A 20405-nucleotide genomic window follows, 5' to 3' on the forward strand; every position below is an offset into this window, starting at 1 on the left:
CCTCAGACTGAGGAAGTCTCTCGGATGAGAGACGAAACGTTTCTACATTTTTTTGTTGATTTGCTTTGTTTTGTTTTTTTGAATGTCCAGAGGACCAGATTTAACTTTTTTAGATTTATGGGAGCTGATTACCCGCTCTCAACATAATTTATACAGGCCGGGTGGGGCCCACACAACAGGTGGGCGTGAACTAAAGTTTTCATTGCTACGCTTTGCGTAACGGGATAAAACCCACTAGCGAGGGCCTTAAAGGGCTACGCCTATACTCATAGAATCTGGGGTTACAGTACGTAACCAACGTTTTGTTGTGTGTTTCCTTGACTGATGAAGCCTTCCAGATCGAAGGTGAAACGTTTCAACACAAAAAAAGAAACTGTCCAGATGACCTGACTGAAAAATGTTGGATTGTATACCTGGATTATTGAGCATGGACTTTGTTGTTTTCAACCAGTTTGACACAACTGTCAACAAGGAAGAGGGCCGGCAAAGGAGGAGAGGGCATACCAAAGAGACCATCTTATCACAAGCAAAACTGGTTTGTTCCACTTTGGAGTAAGCTGTTGGGGGAAGAATCAGTTTTGTTGTGTGTTTCCTTGACTGATCAAGCCTTCTGGATTGAAGGTGAAACGTTTCAGCACAAAAAAACAAACTGTCCAGATGACCTGACTGAAAAATGTTGAATCACAATTATATATTATCCGATCTTCACCAGATATTTTGTGCGTGATCAGTGAGCACTTCGATATACATCTGTGTTGTTATTTAACATTTGACTCGAGTGCGCCCCTAAATTATTCCAAAAGTTATATCTCAGTGAAATATCATCCAATATTTACCAGATTGTATGTGCGTGATCAGTGATCACTTATAGACACATTGATACTGTTCTTTAACATTTGACTCAACGCACCCTAGATTATTCCAACAGTTATATCTCATTGATACATCATCCAATCTGATCCAGAATTTTTGTGCATAATCAGTGACCACATCTAGACACATTGATATTTTGGTTTAACATATGACTCAAGTGCGCCCCCTAGATTATTCCAAGAGTTATATCTGAGTGAAATATCATCTGATCTAGGACAGATTTTTGGTACGTTATTAGTGAGCACTTCTACACACACAGGTATTGTTATGTAACTTTTGACTCAAGTGCGCCACCTACATTATTCCAACAGTTATATTGCAGTGAAATATCATCAAATATGTACCAGATTTTATGTGCGCGATCAGTGAGCACTTTTAGACACATTGATATTGTTCTTTAACATTGGACTCAAGTGCCACAAAACAGGAAGTCACAATAACGCGTGTCTGGAAGGTCAGATTTTGCCTATACTTGTAAGACCTGCAGCTGGACAAGTAACAACATGGATGGAAGGCGATGTCGAAGATTCGGGAAATGGGCCCCGTGGTGATCGCATGTGGGATTGGCATGAGAGCGTTCGCAATGGCGATTGGGTGTGGACTAGCTGGAGCCCCCGCGGTCGCAATAAGGCCGGCGCGGCGCTTTGCTGCAAGGGCCTCCAATGCTGCTTGCAACTTTAATTACATCTTGTGGTTTTTACACAATCATAGTTTCAGTCTTACCAGTTTTACCAGTTTTACCACCATCATCCCAGTTCCTAAGAGCTCTACACTGACTTGTCTAAATGACTACTGGCCAGAAGTCCTCAGCATGATAGTCACTAAATGCTCTGAAAGACTGGTCATGACCCACATCAAAGCTACCATCAGCGAGGACCCTCACCAGTATGCATACTGCAAGAACCAAACAACAGAGGAAGTCGTCTCCTCTGTGGTCCACACTGCTCTCACCCACCGCAGAAAGACTCCTATGTCTGTATGCTCTTTGTGGACTTCACATCTGCCTTCACCATGATTCCCCTGACCTTGATGGACAAACTATTCACACTGGGACTAAGCTCCTCCATTTACAACTAGGTACTAGACGTCTTAACAAACAGACAGCAGTCTGTGAGGATCCACAACTTCTACCCTTCCACCAGCACTGGCTCCTCTTAGGGCTGCGTGCTGATACAGTAGTGGTGGGATGCGTCACAAACAATGATGAGTCCAGTGACAGACAGGAGGTGGAACACCTGGAGAGCTGGTGCAAAGAGAATAACCTTCACATCAATGTGAAGAAGACAAAGGAGATTATTCGCGATTCTTCGAGATTATTCGGATTATTATTCGGATTATTATTCGCTTTAGAATCTAGCAGTTTTTTGTTACTTTTCTTTTCTTTTTACTTTTCTTTTTTTTTAGCCATCGTATTTGTTAAAAAAAAAAAAAGTATGACTTTTTATAACTGTTTATTGTTGTCGCTGTTGTCCATTGTTGTCATCATTCTTTGCTGAAATCAGGTCTCTCTTGTAAATGAGTCCTCGAGGCTCAATGGGATTTACCTGTAGAAATAAAGGATGAATGAATGAACAAAGGAGATTATCGTGGACTTCAGAAGGAACAAACACACCTACCCAAGTAGACCGTTCCTTCAAACTTGTTCGAAATTTAGGTTTCACAATATTTCCATCCCCTTAAGATTATAACAACTCTCTCTTTTAACAAAATTTAATTGGATATTTAAAGGTAATGTGTTATTTTGCGCCTTATACATAACTGATAAAATACTATAAATTACCAAATCATGGAACTTCAATAACTTCAGTTGATAAAATAATGTACTTGATGAGTGACTGAAATGCTTCCTGGTGATAATTCTGACAGCTGTTTTCTGTAAAACAAAAATAGGACTTTTAATTGTTTTCCCCCAAACATCAATACAGTAGATTAAGTGTGGAGCAATTATTGTGTTATACAACATGTACAGAGCTTTATCAGTTAATAACTCCCTTACTTTGTATAATACTGCAATAGATTTAGCTATTTTTATTCTTATATAATTTATGTGATGTTTCCATGTCACATGGCAAATGTTCACATAGCAATCGATGATGTCATACACAACTTTTCAATTGTATACACATGATGCTCCACAAACCAATCCATTGTAAAAAAAAAAGTAAATAAAAACCTCTTATTTCCCCAAATTGTTTGGTACATGGGATAAATGAAACATGATAATATAAGCATTTATGTCTCCTTTCACCCAGAGTGTCTTTCTCTGCTGTAAGACTTACTGTTTTCTCATAAATCCCATTAGAATGCACTCAACCTTCCACTTCCATTATTACTAGTTAAAAAATATTCTCAGCATAAAACATAAAACTCTATAGAAACATAAAATTTTGCCTGTCCAACCATTTCAGTCTTCTGCTGCACACGGTTAAAGAATTATGAAAATATGGGACAGGACTAACCTGTTTAAATAAAGGTTGAATTATAAATATGATTTATGGATTTTTCTCAGCAATTGTTTGTTTGAGGCTTATTTTCAATGTGTTTCTGTCTGCCTCATGTTAACTTGGCTGAAAGTTCAGTTGTCAGGAGAGACTCAGAGTAGAACTGATGCTCCTCCAAATCGAGCGGAGCCAGTTGAGGTGGTTCGAGCATTTGGTAAGGATGCTCCCTGGGCTCCTTCTTGGGAGGTTCTTCAGGCATGTCTGACTGGGAGGAAACCCCAGGGAAGATCCAGAACCCGCTGGAGAGACTACATCTCGGTTGGCCTGGGAACGCCTTGGAATCCTCCCAGAAGAGCTGGAAGAGGTGGCTGTGGAAAGAGATGTCTGGGTCTCCCTGCTCAAGCTGCTGCCCCCGAGACCTGACTTCAGAATAATCAGAAGATAATGAATGGATGGATGGATACTGTACTATTATAAAATAAAAATTATCAAACTTTTGGTTGCAGTACATCATAAACAGATTAAATGAGAAAAAAAACAAAAAACCTTTATAATCTTTTCTCTTCAATAGCAATGGGATATTTGTGAAATGACTAAGAACTCATTCATTCATTCATTCAATCTTTATTTATACAGGTTAGTCTCATTGAATCACAAGGACTCGTTGACAAGTGAGACCTGTTTTAGACAGACAACAATAAACTACAATAAAAATGCAATTAAAATAAAAGTAGTGTTATAAAACAATAAATCAAAGTACCATAAAACAAGAACATACACCGCCTGGTCAAAAAAAAAAAAAAGGTTGCCACCAAAAAAAACCAAACAAGGTCACACACTTATATTTGGTTGGACCGTCTTTAGCTTTGATTGCAGCATGCATTCTCTGTGGCATTGTTTTGATAAGCTTCTGCAATGTTACAAGATCTATTTCCATCCACTGTTGCATTAATTTTTCTCCAAGATCTTGCATTGATGATGGCAGATTCTGACCACTGCGCAAAGCTTTCTCCAATACATCCCAAAGATTCTCAATGGGGTTAAAGTCTGGACTCTGTGGTGGCCAATCCATGTATGAAAATGATGTCTCATACTCGCAGAACCACTCTTTCATAATTCGAGTCTGATGAATGCTAGCATTGTCATCTTGGAAGTTGCCTGTGCCATCAGGGAAGAAAAAATCCATTGATGGAATAACCTGGACATTCAGTATATTCAGGTAGTCAACTGACCTCATTCTTACTGTTGCTGAACCTGGACCTGACCAACTGCAGCAACCCCAGATCATTTCACTGCACCCACAGGCTTGTACAGTAGGCACTACGCATGATGGGTGCATCACTTCACCTGCCTCTCTTCTTACCCTGATGCACCATCACTCTGGAACAGGATAAATCTGGACTCATCAGACCACATGACCTTCTTCCATTGCTCCAGAGTCCAATCTTTATGCGCCCTAATAAATTGAAGCCTTTGTTTCCAGATGGCCTCACTGGTTAGTGGTTTTCTTAAGACTGCACAGTTGTTTAAGAAATGAGAAGCAACTCATTGCACCAACTGGAGTTAAATAACTTGCTGCCAGCTGAAAGATAATCACCCATGCAGTAATTATCCAATAGGAGGCTTGTACATATTTGCTTAGTTAAATCCAGGTGGCAACATTTTATTTTTGGCCAGGCAGTGTATTTGCTTTGATGTTTCTATTGACCTTATCAAATGTTTAAAATCCCCTAAAGAAACAAAGGTGGACAGCTTCAGTTCCTGTTGCAAGGTGTTTCAGGTTATAGGAGCTGAGTAGGAAAAGGCCTTTTTGCCAAGTTCAGTCTGCATTGAGGGAACGCTGCAGGTAATGATGGACTGACAGTGCATGTTGTAACTGCACTGAAAAGTGACATGTTCATTCATTCAACCTTTATTTAGACAGGTAAATCCCATTGAGACCTAATTTTAACAAAGAATGATGACAACAATGGACAACAGGGACAAAAGTAGACAATTATAAAAATGCATACAGATTTATTTATTTATTTATTTATTTTTACAAATAAGATGGCCAAAAAAGTAACAAAAACAGCTAGATTCTAAGACAAATGTATAAAACTAAAAACAGGAACATGTCTGCATTGGTCCCTGCCAGGAGTCCAACAGATTCTTAAAGCCACTTAGAGAGGTCAAGGTCGAGAGCTTCAGAAATTTGCAAGGTATTCCAGGAAACAAGAGCGGAATAGGAGAAGGCCCTTTTGCCAAGTTCAGTCCGCACTGAGGGGACACTGCAGGTAATAATGTCCTGAGAGCGCACGCTGTAGCTGCACTCACACAGAGACCTGTAGGAGGAGATGTATGAAGGCAGCAGACCAAGAAGAGATTTAAAGATGAAAATGTACCAGTGAGAGAGTCTGCCTGTGGTTAATAATGTCCAGTTAACCAGTGAATACAGGGTGCAGTGGTGGGTACGATAATCACAGCCAGTTATGAATCTTAGTGCACCATGATAGACAGCATCCAACATCTGCAGCATCCAACATCTGCAGGGTGCTAGTAGGAGCGTTCATGTAAATAACGTTACCATAATCAATAGAAGGAAGGAAAGTCACCGTTACAAGGCATTTCCTAGCATTCAAAGTTAGACAGAATCTGTTTCTGAAAAAGAAACCCAGTTTAACTTTCAGTTTCTTTACCAAGTTTTCCACATGGAGCTTAAAAGAGAGATGCGAGTCGACCAAGATACCCAAATATTTATAGGAATCAACAAACTCAGTGGGGACACCATTTGAGGATAAAATCAGACGAAGAACTGCTGGGACGACTTCCTGTTTGAAAAAAGCATCCCTTTGGTTTTATATGCATTTAAGACAAGTTTGAGGTGGAACAAATCTGGCTGGATGTTGTTGAATGCAGATTTCAAAAGCTGAAAAGCCTTATCAACTGTTTTAGCTCGACAATAAACAACTGTGTCATCAGCATAGAAATGTAAGGATGCGTCAAGAATAGGGGTTGAACGACTACATAATTTTTAAACTCGACATTAACATAATAAAACTCGAGTAGAACTCGAGTAGTTGATGACATCATAGGATCACAAGATGCAAAAATAAATAAAAAAATAAAACCTCAAAAAAAGTAATTTATTATTTACAAAAAAAGACCAACAAAACATTGGGAGCGTATATTATGCTCCTACCATTTATCATACTGCAAATAAGTCACAGGAAAACCAAAACTATTAGTTTATTATTAAGCTGTAAAATTAAAGAAATAGCGTGCAGCACGTCAAAAACAAAACTAAAAACAGTGGGGGGGTCGACCACCCCGCACCACCGCCAGGTGTGTTGCGCATAAGGTTTAGTTTTAGAGATTAATATGTTTATAGGTTTTTTAAAATAGTTATAGAGATTAATATTTTTTGCTTTTAGTTTGTGAAACAAGGTCAGAGGAAGCTGGTTCTGGTTCGATCATTGAACCCGGTGTTAGACCATATTCTGTGACCTGCAACAGTGCATGCAACACTGCCCCCTACGGTCACAATATACGGTGGTCACAGAATATGGTGTAACACCGGTTCACAACTAGCTCCAAACTGTCAGGAACTTGATTCATTTTCTGTTTCCTTACGGTAGTTGAACCAGAAGATTCATCTTTAGTGAAATATTTCCATATTATTGATGCATTTCTACCCGTTTGTCAAGACTGGGCCTGCTCTGCTCAGTCCATCTGCTGGGAGGAATCCATTTGGTAGCTTCTACAAGTAGCCCGGTGCACAATGATGTCACTGCGAATACTCAATGTGAAATTTTAAAACGATAGATATCCTAGGAATCGACCTGTCGATTACCCGAGTAGTCTGTTAAAGCCCTAGTCAAGAATGCTCTGACCTACATTACCTATGTAGATTGTAAAGAGGGTGGGTCCTAAGACTGAGCCTTGTAGTACACCATTGTTGACTGTTAAATAACTGGAGGAAGTACCATTATGTTGAACACATTGCCTCTGGTCTGAGAGATAGTTAGAGAACCAACCAATGGTGAGTTCTGAGAAACCAATTTCTGAGAGCTTATGACACAAGATGTTATGATCCACAGTATCAAAAGCTTTAGACAGGTCTAAGAAAAGGGCAGCACAATAATCCTTAGCATCCAGTGCTTCAACAACATCATTAAGAACCTTCAGTGAAGCAGTGGTTGTGCTGTGTTGTTTCCTGAAACAAGATTGATGTGGAGGTAAGATGTTAAATGAGTCCAGGTAATTTTTGATTTGAGAGTTTATCAGTTTTTCTAGAACCTTGGCTAAAATGCAGAGTTTAGAGATTGGTCGATAGTTGTTCAGTGAGGTGGGGTCTCCTCCCTTCAGCAAAGGAAGAACAAAGGCTGTTTTCCAAGCATCTGGAATGGAGTTTTGGCTTATGGAGAAATTAAAGATGTGGGTCACAGGGACTGTGATGATATGAGCAGCCAGCTTTAAGAAATAAGGTGGAAGTTCATCTGGACCTGCAGATTTTTTTTAGGATCAAGATCTTTTAACAGTTTATTAACCTCACTGACTGAGAACGGAGAAAAAGAGAAGGTGTGATTAACTGAGGATTGACTTGTAAGAGGGATTTGATTTGTAGAAGTTTGGTTATTAAGTGAAGTGGCTAATTTTCCATTAGTAACTGTGTCAAATAAAGAACCAGAAGCAACAAAATGTTTGTTGAAACAGTTCAGGATCTTGTGCTTATTTGACACAGGAACAGAGTTAACGAGAAGTTGTGATGGGAGGTCAGATGATTGGAGTGTGCCTGAGAGAGATTTGATGGTTTTCCAGAATCTGTTAGGGTCATTTAGATTTTTGGAGGTCTGAGATAAGAAATAGATGCGTTTTGCTGATTTGGCAGCAGTTGTGCATTTATTCTTCATCTGTCGAAAACTCAACCAATCAGTGTCTGAGTCAGATTTTCTCGCTGTGGCCCAAAAATGGTCTCTCCTGTGCAGGAGGTCAGCTAGCTCTGGAGTAAACCAGGGGCTGTCTCGTCCCTTTATTCTGAACCGACGAAAAGGAGCATGTATGTTCAGGAAATAAATGAAATTATTATGGAAATAGTTCCAAGCGGAGTTCACGTCATCAGTTAACAGAATACGATGCCAGTCAAAGTGAGACAGATCCCAGAGGAATGACTGTTCACAAAAATGTTTCAAATCCCTTTTTTGAATTAATCTGGGCTTAGAAGGTGGAAGTTTAATATCTCTCAGAGTCGCTGTTACACAATGATCACTCAAAATGTCAGCGAATACACCTGTGCCAGGGAATTTGTGAGGCATATTAGTTAGAAATAGGTCTAAGATGGAGGATTTTTCAGGATGGTTTTTGTTTAATCTAGTGGGAGAGTCGATCAGTTGGGTTAGATTGAGAGACAGGCAACATTCCTTGAATTTATCACAGAGGGGGGTCGATTTACACCAATTAATGTTGAGATCTCCAGCCCAAAAAATCTCTTTGAATTTTAAATTTCCAAGGAATTCCATCAGGGAGATGACAGAGCCTCAGGTGTTGCTGGGGGAGGACGATAACAACCCACTACAGATAAGATCTGGCCTCCATTCAAAGTGATGTTTACAGCAAAGTCCTCAAACTTGTTTGGAATTGTTTTAGTAGACACAAGATTAGAAACCAGAGAATCTCTGATGTAAATAGCAACTCCACCCCCCCCTTTTTTTGATGATCACAGCAATAGATGTTAAATTCATTGATTACCAGGTCGTTATTCAGTACAGATTTGTTGATCCAGGTTTCAGAAATGAAGATTACATCTGCCCCAGAAGAACTGACCAGAATTTTCAAGGCATCAAGTTTTCTCAGAAGGCTACGAGCGTTTACATGCAGAAAATTAAGTCCTGAACATGTTTTTAAAATCATTTGGTGTGCTGTAATTAGTGTGTGTGTGTGTGTGTGGGGGGGGGGGGGGGTGTTAGGGTTGGGCTGAATCCCTAAGAGCAGTAACAACATTATTGTCAGACATTTTCTTGAGTTTTTGTGAGTGATGTGTAATTATAGGAGTTAACAGTGTGACAATTAGTCCCCATAATTGAACCATGAGAAATATTAATGAAGACGTGATCATTCAGAACCAAAAATCAGTGAAAGTTGCAGTGATGGGCAGATCCAGATGTATTAACAAGATTCAGTGGCCTCCAGATAATCTGCGATCTGGAAATAGTGACAATAATATGAATGATGCAGAAAAGTTTCAGACCATAAAGCATCACAAATCAAATGGGCAAACAAATTCGACGAGGTGGCCCAACTGCAGTTTGAGTTGGGCTGAGGGGGGCTCAGGCCCCCCTGTGAAGATGGATGGATGCTCCCATGGGAAACAGAAGCTGGGTCCAAAATCAACAGGCAGAAACAGATAATTTGCAGCAAATAGCAGAGCGAGCTGCCAGAAAATTCTCCTGAAATGAAAGGCATGGTCCTAGCTCGTTTCAGGTCAACAGGAAACAACAGTGTGATCCGGAATAAAAATGAATTATTATCCAGGTGAGTTTAGATGGAAACCTGCAGAAACTCCGATGTAAACTCCGGACTTCTCTAGAGCTTGACACAGTGCTGTTCCTCCGCGCTTCACTCTGCGCTTCACTCTGCGCTTCACTCCGCGCTTCACTCCGCGCTTCACTCTGCTTCTCTGCACGTCACCTCTGCACCCGACAGAGGCTAGAGGTTACCCCCAGCTACCACCGGTGAAAAACGACGAGACTGACCGGAGAGGCTGAAGTTGTCACTGGTCCGGTTCTGCTCCAGTCCGGCTCCGGCGCTCCACAGCATGAGAGGCTACCTCCAGTAAACAATGATGAGACTGAAGAGGCTGAAGTGGTTGAAGTCATCCCTGGCCCGGTTCTGCTCCAGTCCAGTTCCGATGGTGCTTCAAAGAATCAGAGCATCTCCTCCAGGCGAACACAGCAATTCCCACGGAGGTGGACAGTCCTTCTTTAAAGGTAACAGGCTGCTCACTGAAGCTGAGACCGGCTCTGTTAAAGGCAAAGTCCCCCACAGCCAACTTGGTTTGGTTCTGGTCCAGTTCGGGCTACAGGTATACTTCCTCCACACCAATGAAGACACCACGAGACACCGTGTGGGAGGAGATATATGAAGTCAACAGTCAAAGAAGTGATTTAAAGATGAAAATGTACCAGTGTGAGAGTCTGTGTGTAGTTAATGATGACCAATTGACCAATGAACACAGGGTGCAGTGATGAGTACAGTAGTTATAGCCAGTTATGAATCTTAGCACACCATGGTAGACAGCATCCAACGTCTGCAAGGAGCTGGCAGTGGCATTCATATAAATAATGTCACCATAGTAAATGGCTGGTAGGAAGGTAGTAGCTACACAATGTTTTCTGGCATTCAGAGTTAAGCAAGATCTATTTGTGAAGCTTTCTGAGCTCAGCCCTCTCTAGAGCTTTATAGCCAAAGTTGGATTTTACATGTCGGAACTGAAACTTTGATACCTCAAAAAGATTTGCCATAGTTTAAACTTAAGCTCTTTGAAATATTTGACCACTGAGTTTCCAAATGTCACACTCTAACTTTTTGAGCCATTTAAAATGGTCATTACATTTCTGCAATTTTTACACTTATATTTTTGTCCACCCCTCAGAGCGAAAATGGGATTTGGAAATGCCCTTTGTCCATCCATCTGTACATGTTATGAGCAGGATAACTTGAAAAATAAATAAATTGTAAATGGACTGTACTTATAGTGTGCCTTTCTATCTAATTAATATATTCAGAGGGCTTTACAACACAATCTGTGCCCTTCACACGCACATTCATAAAGCACTCTACTAGATCTCTACAAAGATAATCTGAATCTATTGAGACTAATCAGCTCACTTAGATCACATTCATTCACCAATGGGACACACATTGGAGGCAAAGAGGGGCTCATTGTCTTGCCCACGGACACTTCAGTATGTGACTGCTGGTAGAATCAAACCCCCAACTCTCCTACTGGAGGACAACTGCTCTAATGACTCAGTCACAGCTGCCCAAAAGCGAGGTACAGATTTCCATTTTGGTTTGTGGCTGCATGTGTGTGGCTTTCCAGGTGTAGAAAGGTTCCTTTAGTAAATTAAATTGTTAGAAAATTAGATTGTTAGAAAATTAGATTGCCATGTCAAAATCCAAGATGGCCACTGCCATTTAAATGTATGTAAACCATCTATCCATCCATTATCTTTTACCCGCTTCTTCCATTTTGAGTCACGGGGGTCACTGGTGCCCATGTCCAGCAATCACTGTGCGAGGGGCGGGGGACACCCTGGACAGGTCTCCAGTCCATCACAGGGACACATAGAGACAAACAAAACAAACAACCATTTACTCTCTCACTCACCTAGGGACAATTTAGAGTTACCAATCAGTCTAACATGCATGTTTTTGTCTGTGGGAGGAAACTGGAGTACCTGGAGAAAACCCACGCATGCACGAAGAGAACATGCAAACTCCACCCAGAAAGGCCCCTTGACCGGGATTTGAACCGGCAACCTTCTCGGTGAGAGGCAGCAGCTCTACTAGTTGTGCCACCGTGCTGCCCTGTATGTAAACCAACCATACCTATTTTTTTATGGAATTTTGCTCCAAGTTCTCTTCCACCTGTTCTCACCACAGATCACAATGACATCTGCAAACATCTAAGTCCATGGGGAGTCCTGCCTGACCTCATCTGTTAGTCAATCCATCACCAGAGCAAACATTGGTTACGTACTATAACCCCAGATTCTATGAGTATAGATGCGGCCCTTTAAGGCTATTGCTAGTGGGTTTATCCCCTTAGTGGTGGCGCACATGTTCAGAATGACGTCAGCCGCCTTGCAAAGCGAGCTCTTCATCTCCTCAGGCAGGTCTGTGTCCTCCAGCCTCTTCGAAATGCTCTATGCCAGCAGGGCGACATTGTTGTTCACCGCGGACGCCTGAAAAGAACACTGGTGAGCTCGGTTGGAAAGCTTTGTCACTGTCTGGTTGTGTTTCCCTGGAGGGACAGGTCGCTGTTCAAACCTGGAAACTTTCACCCCAAGTGCCTCTGCCAGACTTGACTTCAGGGTGGGAACCGAAGGAAAACTCCGCTCAGTAAAACCCTCCACTCTGGTGATTGGAGCGAAGGTGGCGATGGGAGCCTTCAGCTTACCATGCCCGGCTGCAGCCTCGTTCCAGTAGGACGTCACTGCTGGGACTCGAGGCCAGATGGGGTCAGGGTGGCGAGCCGACGTGGAGCCAAACCTTCCCGCTAGATCATCTGATCTGGGTGGGGGGAGAAGAGGGATGGAAAGTCCCTTTGTGTCAGTCTTCTGGATTATGTCGGGCCGCTCTGAGAGAAGGGCACCGACGGCTGGGAGCGGTGTGTTTGCCGATGCGGGAAGACCCGGGGGGGGGGGGGGGGGATTTGCTTGGCCCCTCCTCTTCCGACATTATGCTCTCCAGGAGGGAATGAGCAGCGGGGCTGCTGCTGACATTGCCTTTTCTGGAGTATTCATCCGATTCGCTATGTGACTCAGCGTCAAAAAAGGCGATGGCATCGTCCAGCGTCCCTGCCACGGAAAAACATTCCTCGATGTTAGCCTTGAACAAGACTGCTAGTCTCTGCTTCTCCTCGAGAGAGAGGAGGTCACAGGGACAGCAGGAGGAGGCGAGGTCAGCATGGCGGGGACCCAGGCAACCTTCGCAGTTGTCGTGCCGGTCGAAGCTCATAATTTAGCCGGTCTGGCAGGACAGGCACAGGCGGATGGTGCTGGTGCTGGACATCTTCTTCTTCTCGATAAACAGGGCTGGTAGGCTTAAGAAAAAATGGGAGCTGATTACCCGGTCTCACTGTAATTTATACGGACCAGGGGTGGAGCCCACACAGCAGGTGGGCGTGGACTAAAGTTTTCAGTGTTGCGCTGCACGTGAAGGGGATAAACCCACTAGCGATAGCCTTAAAGGGTGAAGCCTATACGAAATAGAACAAGAAGGGGCTCAGAGCCGATCCTTGATACAATCCCACCTCCACCTTGAACCTATATGTCACTCCTACAGCACATCTCACCACTGACCTGCTGTCCTCATACATGTCCTGTACCAGTCTAACATACTTTTCTGCCACTCCAGATTTCCTCATGCAATAACACACCTCCCCTCTTGGCATTCTGTCATATGCTTTTTCTAAATCCACAAAGGAGTTCTTTCTGACCCTCTCTGTACTTCTCCATCAGCATTCTCAAAGCAAAGATGGTGTCTGTGGTGCTTATTCTCAGCATGAAACCATACTGCTGCTCACAGATAGTCACCTCTTGTCTAAATCTAGCTTCCACAACTCTCTCCCAGATCTTCATCGTGTGGCTTGTAAACTTAATTCCCCTATAGTTGCTACAACTCTGTACATCACCCTTATTCTTAAAAATGGCCACCAGCACACTTCTTCTCCATTCCTGAGGCATTTTCTCACCCTCATATATGCCATTGAATATTTGAGTCAAAAACATCATTGCCATCTCTCCAAGACATTTCCAAACCTCCATTGGTATGCCATCAGGTCCTACTGCCTTCCCCTTCTTCATTCTTTTCAGAGCTTTCCAGACTTCACTCTCACCGATCTTTCCCACTTCCTGGTCCACTTTTTAGTTGCCCTTACTTCTGCTTTGCTAGATTTAGCATTTAGCTATTGTATTGCTACTTTTTCTAATGCCAAAGTTTATTTATTGCTTTGCTTATTTAAGATTTTAACTATTTTTCTGCTGCTTTAAACTTTTCTATACTGTTTTGTTAAACATAGTTTTCAGGTTTTATTTTGTACCTTTATGGTTTATCTACTGTTTTCCTTATTTTGGCTTTTCACTGTTTTTACCAAAGTCACTCTGGTTTGGCTCGTTTTAGCTCATGTTCTGCTTGTTTGGACTTTAATCACTCAGGTTCTGCGTCTTTACCATATTTACTGGAAGTTTTTCAGAACTCACATAGCAGTTAAACAGAAACTGCATTTTTTTTCTAGTTTCAGTCAGAGTTAGAGGTTTGGGGTGTATAACTATGTGAAGGTTTTGAATCAGAACCAGTTCTGAAACAGAGCTTTGTGATGATCATTCTTTCTAACATAAAATACCTGCTTTTCTGGTCATCCTCTGAAAACCCAAACTAAATGAAAATGAGGAGTTTGTTTCATTGTACACGTGAAACATCATCTCTGTGTTGTGTCTGTGTTGTCAGAGTTAGACCTGAGCCGCCTGGACGGGGACACGGTCTGCCCACCAATCAGAACTGGACAAGATGACCTCCCAGGTAAGCTAGCATGAGAAAAAGTTTCACAAATCTTTTTGGGGAAAAAATGGGGGAATACGAATGAAGGTGGTGAGTTTAATTACTTCAACATGGTGGGCTGTTTAGTGCCTAAAGACACTTTTAGATTTCAAATGAGGTAAATAAAATGTTCCACTTGAGGTTTGCACAAATTTATTTGGAAGAGCTCAGCAAGAATGTAATTGGTATCCACTGCACGCTTGACTTGTTCAGCACAGCTGCAGCACGCAGCTTTGTGGTTTATTTACAGCTTTAAAATGTTTGACTGGCTTTAGTTAATTAGAAAAATGTGTTTTGTTTCACAGATAATTAATGACTAAGTTTTGTCTAATATTAATCTGAATTAAATTTGTTTTCTTATTATGTTTTATGGTAACTATTTTCTGCGTCAAAAGTTTTTAAAACAGTTTCTACTAGTTATGCCAGTTTCAGTTTCGTTTCATTTAAGTTGTTGCAATGCAGTATGAAAAATACATAGACAGTGGATAATTTTCACATTATATCCATAAACTTAAAAGCATTTTCCTGTAATTTTATGTGATAGAGCAACACAAAGTGGTGCGTAATTGTAAAGGAGAAAAGTTGACCTGTGTGTAGTTTAATGTCAGTATGAATGCAGCTGTTCTGTGAAGGCCTCACAGGTTTGTCACAGAACATTAGTGATCAAACAGTATCATGAAAACCAAGGAACACATCAAATAAGATCACGGGTAAAGTTGTTAACATTAAAGTAGTGTTAGGGTCTAAACCGATATCCCAAGCTTTGAACGTCTCGCAGAGTTCTGTTCAATTCATCGTCTGAATATAGAAAGAGTACGACACAACCAGAAACAGACCAAAACATGTAAAGATTTCTTGTAAGATTTCTGTGTTTTCTTCAGTGTTAGCTGCTGATTCTTTATAGTTTATTTTGGTCAGTAAGCATACTGTACATTCATCATTAAAACCATCATCGTCAGTTTGAACTTGTTGTTAAAGCCAAGTCCGCACATACTGCCCTGTAAGAATGATGTCATGCTGTTCCGCACAGGGTTTGATCTGATCACCCAATTCCAGCTGGACGTGATTCCCCTAAAAGGTGTGCGGAAGGTGGATGGCTCCACCCCCCTCCAGGTGGCCTATCGTCTCGACAGAGAGGCCAACTTCCAAATTCCAACTATGTGAGTACAGTAGAGACAGCTTTTTAGAACACAGCAAGGCCTCCTGATGCAGATGTTACATTATTACAGATGTTGCAGCATGCTGGAAACATATCATTATTTAAAGAAAAACATGTCCCAACATTCTGAGAGGCAGAGACGTTGTGATGTGTGTGCATGTTTCAGTTGACTGAAGCTTCTTTGTACGTCCAAAAATCATATGGAACCATAATTCACCCAGCGCTTTTCTGATGAATCATGGGTCGGACCTTTCAAAAGGTTTGGAGTTAAACTGAATGACAGGCAGTTTCCTGTCAAAGGATATAATTAGTCTTTCTGTGTCAGACTGCAGGGATGAACCATCTTGGCTCCTTGAGGATAAAATAAGCTGTGAGAGAAAATTATTTTACCTCCCATTGATTTTCATTTTTTATCTTTATCATTGTTATTGCTGATTTCTTTTATGTTGTCCCAAAGCTGCTTTTCAGAACAAGATACTCTTTATTAACAGTAATAACATATCTAACCTAATTCTATCTAGTTGCGTTAGGCATGAATTAGGAGTGAACCTTGTGGTTTGTGGCCACGGTCCGATCAGCCTCCAGGAGGCTCTCGTGATCAGAGTGAGCAGAAAACCCAGAGGAATGCAGCCGACACGGCTCCATGACACGCTCGCCGATCACCCGGAACTGAAGTCATAACAAAAGGTCTTACGATCCAGCTGTCACCATGAAATATTTGTATTTGTGAGTTGTCATAATGCTTTAGATTCACAAATATAAAAATGTTCCTTGCAATTTGCACAAATTTGCCAAAGGTTATTTTGAATTAAAAACATTTGTCATTTTTTTCAGCCTTGTGTCCACATGAAAAAGTTGTCTGAGGAGCCGCATAACGCTTGTTCTAAATGGGTCTCAGAATGAACAAATCTTAAAAGTCCACTCTTGCGTTCTGTATGGACAGCCGTGACGCAGCCTTTTTAAAACAATGATGTCATAGACGTTATAGTCGTGAGCCCACATCCTGCCTAACTACGACCTCAAGCATGTCAGATGTAACAGTAATGATAACTTATTTTGTGGTTGTGTTTCAGAAGATTGTTGATTAACTACAGCAAAACTTCTGTATACTGTATTACTTCAAGAGCAAGAAGCTGATGGACGGTAACAGTACTCTTTAATATTACATAAAAAAAATCCAAGGCCAAAAAGGTTTTATCACTTCACTGAAATGTCCATTATGTCCGCAAATTTGGCATATTTGACACAGTTGGTAGAGCTGCCGCCTTGGGTTTTCTCTGAATACCTCAGTTTCCTCCCCCAGACCAAAAACATGCATGTTAGACTGATTGCTAACTCTAAATTGTCCCTAGATGTGAGTGAGAGAGTGAATGGTTGTTTGTCTCGTTTGTCTCGTTTGTCTCGTTTGTCTCGTTTGTCTCTATGTGTCCCTGTGATGGACTTGCAACCCGTCCAGGGTGTACCCCGCCCCTCGCACAGTGATTGCTGGACATGGGCACCGGCGACCCCCGTGACCCAAAATGGAATAAGCGGGTAAAGATAATGGATGGATGGATGGATGGATGGATGGATGGATGGATGGATGGATGGATGGATGGATGGATGGATGTTTGTCTCGTTTGTCTTTATGTGTCCCTGTGATGGACTGGAGACCTGTCCAGTGTGTCCCTATGATGGACTGGAGACCTGTCCAAGATGTCCCCCACCTCTCACAAAGTGACTGCTGGATCCCTGCGACCTGGAAAGGAAGAAGCAGGTGGACTCTCCATCAGCGCTCCCTGTTCCATGCCTTTAAGTTCTTGTAGTTAACATGAAACAAAGTAGAAGTTCCATTTTTCCATCAGTTCAAAGGATTTGGTCCTTCTTCGTGTATTCACCATGGTTTATGTTTACAGACCCGATGTGCTCCACATCTTTTTCCCTGTTTCTGGGGTATTTTCTTAGCAGAGTTACAGCACTGCATGGAAATGTTACTCCAGCAGCTTGTTTTCTACGTTTTGTGTGAATAAAAATAATTTTAGAAAAGACATGGTCTTTTCTAAAAAATAAAAAAAAGACATGGTCTTAATGAGGGTAATTTTAGAGATAAGTTAAAAGATGTAAAACAGTGTTTTGTGGACAAGACTTAATTTGTGTGAATGCATTACTTCATCTTTTTGTACCCCATCACGGAGTGAAAAGGAGGATATGAAAATGTCCTCCATCCATCATCCATCCATCCATCCATCATCCATCCATCCATCCATCCATCCATCCATCCATCCATCCATCCATCCATCCATCCATCCATCATCCATCCATCATCCATCCATCCATCCATCCATCCGTGTTGTGAGCATGAAATGTTGAAAAAAGTAAAATACTGACTTTAATTTTGCTGTGTGACTATTTGTAGGTGTAATAAAGGTTCCTTTCAAAAACTGGGTTGCCATGTCAAAAGCCAAAATGGCCACTCCCAAATATTTATGTAAACCACACACACAGATAATTTGAGAAAACTTGTGCTTTCTAGTTTTTATATTGCTTAAAAGTATCCAACAAAGTTAAGTCAGGTCCTCTGGACGGTTTCTTTATTTGCTGTTGTTGAAACGTTTCGTCCGTCATCCAAAGGACTTCATCAGTCCAAGAAACAAAAAAAAACAGTCCCATAAGCAGCACAGTCACATAGTGGACCAACTAGTTTGCTGCTGATAAGATGGTTTCTGGAGTCCGTCCTCTACCCCGTCAACTCCTCTGAGGCAGCCATGGCCAAAGTGGTTCAAAACATCAAAGTTCATGCTCAAGAATCCATGTAAAAAATCCAACAACGTTAAGTCAGGTCCTCTGGAGGGTTTCTTTCTTTCTTTCTTTTTTTTTTTGTGAAACATGTCGTTCTTCATTCTATCTTTGCACCATAAAACTGGTTGGCCCATTATGGGAGTGTGCTGCTTGTGGGATTGAGTTTGTTATTATTGTTTATTATTAGTGTATTATATATATATATATATATATATATTTTATTTTTTATTTTTTTTCTCTCTTTAATTTTACTCTCATCGATTGTTGTTGTCAAGCACTTTGATAACAGGTTCTGTTTTAAATGTGCTCTATAAATAAAGTTGACTTGACTTGACTTGTTGTGGCTCCTAAGACTGATGAAGAGCTTTGGATGAAGGACGAAACGTCTCAATAAAATAGAAGCCACCTAGATGATCTGACTTAACTTTGGAATTTTTACTTGGATTATTGAGCATGGACTTTGATGATTAAAAGTATAGTTTCCTTAAATGACTTGATAGTTCCTTAAATGATTGGGTTGGCCAAATATGATTCTATGATCACCAAGGCCACCAGTGACCACAACTTGGCTCCACCATTGTGTCCGATGGTGGACAAACAAAAGAAAACCCCAAAAAAACTACCTCTACATTAAGGTTTACTTGCATTCCCTGTTCAATCCCAGTCTAGAAAAACACTCATCTAAAAAAGTACAAACATTGAAACTATCCAAATCTCAGTGGGCATCGACGTATCACTTGTTGATCAGTGGTAACTACTTACTGACAAGAATTTTGCTAAAATAGGCCACCGTTTGTGCAACTTAAACACTAAAGCATTACATCAGTAACCCAGGCGTCTCCCAGCGTGTTTCAGCTGGTGTTTCCTCTGTCAGCTTTCCTTTAGGATTCTAACACACGCTACATGTCCAGCATTCGCTGCAGAGCTTTGATGTTCAGCTTCACTTCAGCTGCACTCCCTCTTTTGTCTCCTGCAGGCTACAAGTGCCACATGCCTGCGCCTCTCTGACCTACGGCAGGTTTAAAAAAGAGAAGTCTGTATTTCTTTCATTGGCTCACAGGAAACTCCTTTTATTGCTTCACCTTGATCATTTACAAGATGCTAAAAGTGCGGCTGCAGTGCCCGGCTGTGACTTCACCACCTGCTGGGAATCTAGCTCGTTTAAATTCAGGAAGTTCTCGACAGTGAACCAGAACTGCACGTTGTGACTGATTTATGCACCAAAGCAGCTTCTTTACTAGAATTATCTCGAAAACATTTCACTTTATTTTGGAATTCAAAGACAGAGATAATAAATCTTGTAGTTTTTTTTGTTTTAAGACATATTTGACTTTAAGAAAAGGCAAAGGCAGATGATGATGATGTTTTTTCCCACGTCTGTCTGTGTGTGTCTTAGATGTCACTAGATGGATTTAAAAAAAATGCAAAAACCAATTATCACATGTACATTTACACCAATTTCTTGTTGGAGCCAAAGCCCAACTCAACATGAGCATGTAATCCACTCTGTCTGTTAGCAAAATACCTCAATATTTACAGGATGGATTTAATGAAACTATCAAGAAACAATCAGTTTAAGTACATTTACAACTCATTGACTTAAACAGTCAACACAATTCAAGATGGCTGCCACAGCTAATTGACTTTAGAAAACACAAACAGTAGCTTCAGTTCAGTTTTTTTAAAATAAATTTTAATTTGTTGTGGTAGTAGCTGAAAGTGATTCACAGATACTCTAAGTGCTGCTCATTGTGCAAGATTTTTATTGAAACTTTCGTATTAACTGTTGGAATCAGCCATGCTTATCTGTGAGTAAACTATCTCATAAACTGCACAGAATTGATTGAAACTCT

General features: G+C 41.1%; 1 protein-coding gene across 1 annotated transcript in view; it reads left to right on the plus strand.

The window, feature by feature from the left end:
- LOC119425253 (collagen alpha-1(IX) chain) overlaps nucleotides 1–20405 on the plus strand; it is a gene marked incomplete at its 3' end in the record, with an annotated part of 47986 nt that overhangs the window by 15497 nt on the left and 12084 nt on the right. The window contains 2 exon segments of the mRNA XM_037692777.1: nucleotides 14526–14597; nucleotides 15646–15775. Coding sequence (XP_037548705.1) covers nucleotides 14526–14597; nucleotides 15646–15775 — 202 coding nt within the window.

This window comes from Nematolebias whitei, chromosome 19, assembly GCF_014905685.2.
Source record: "Nematolebias whitei isolate Nwh7 chromosome 19, NemWhi1, whole genome shotgun sequence".
Classification (NCBI taxonomy): domain Eukaryota; kingdom Metazoa; phylum Chordata; class Actinopteri; order Cyprinodontiformes; family Rivulidae; genus Nematolebias; species Nematolebias whitei.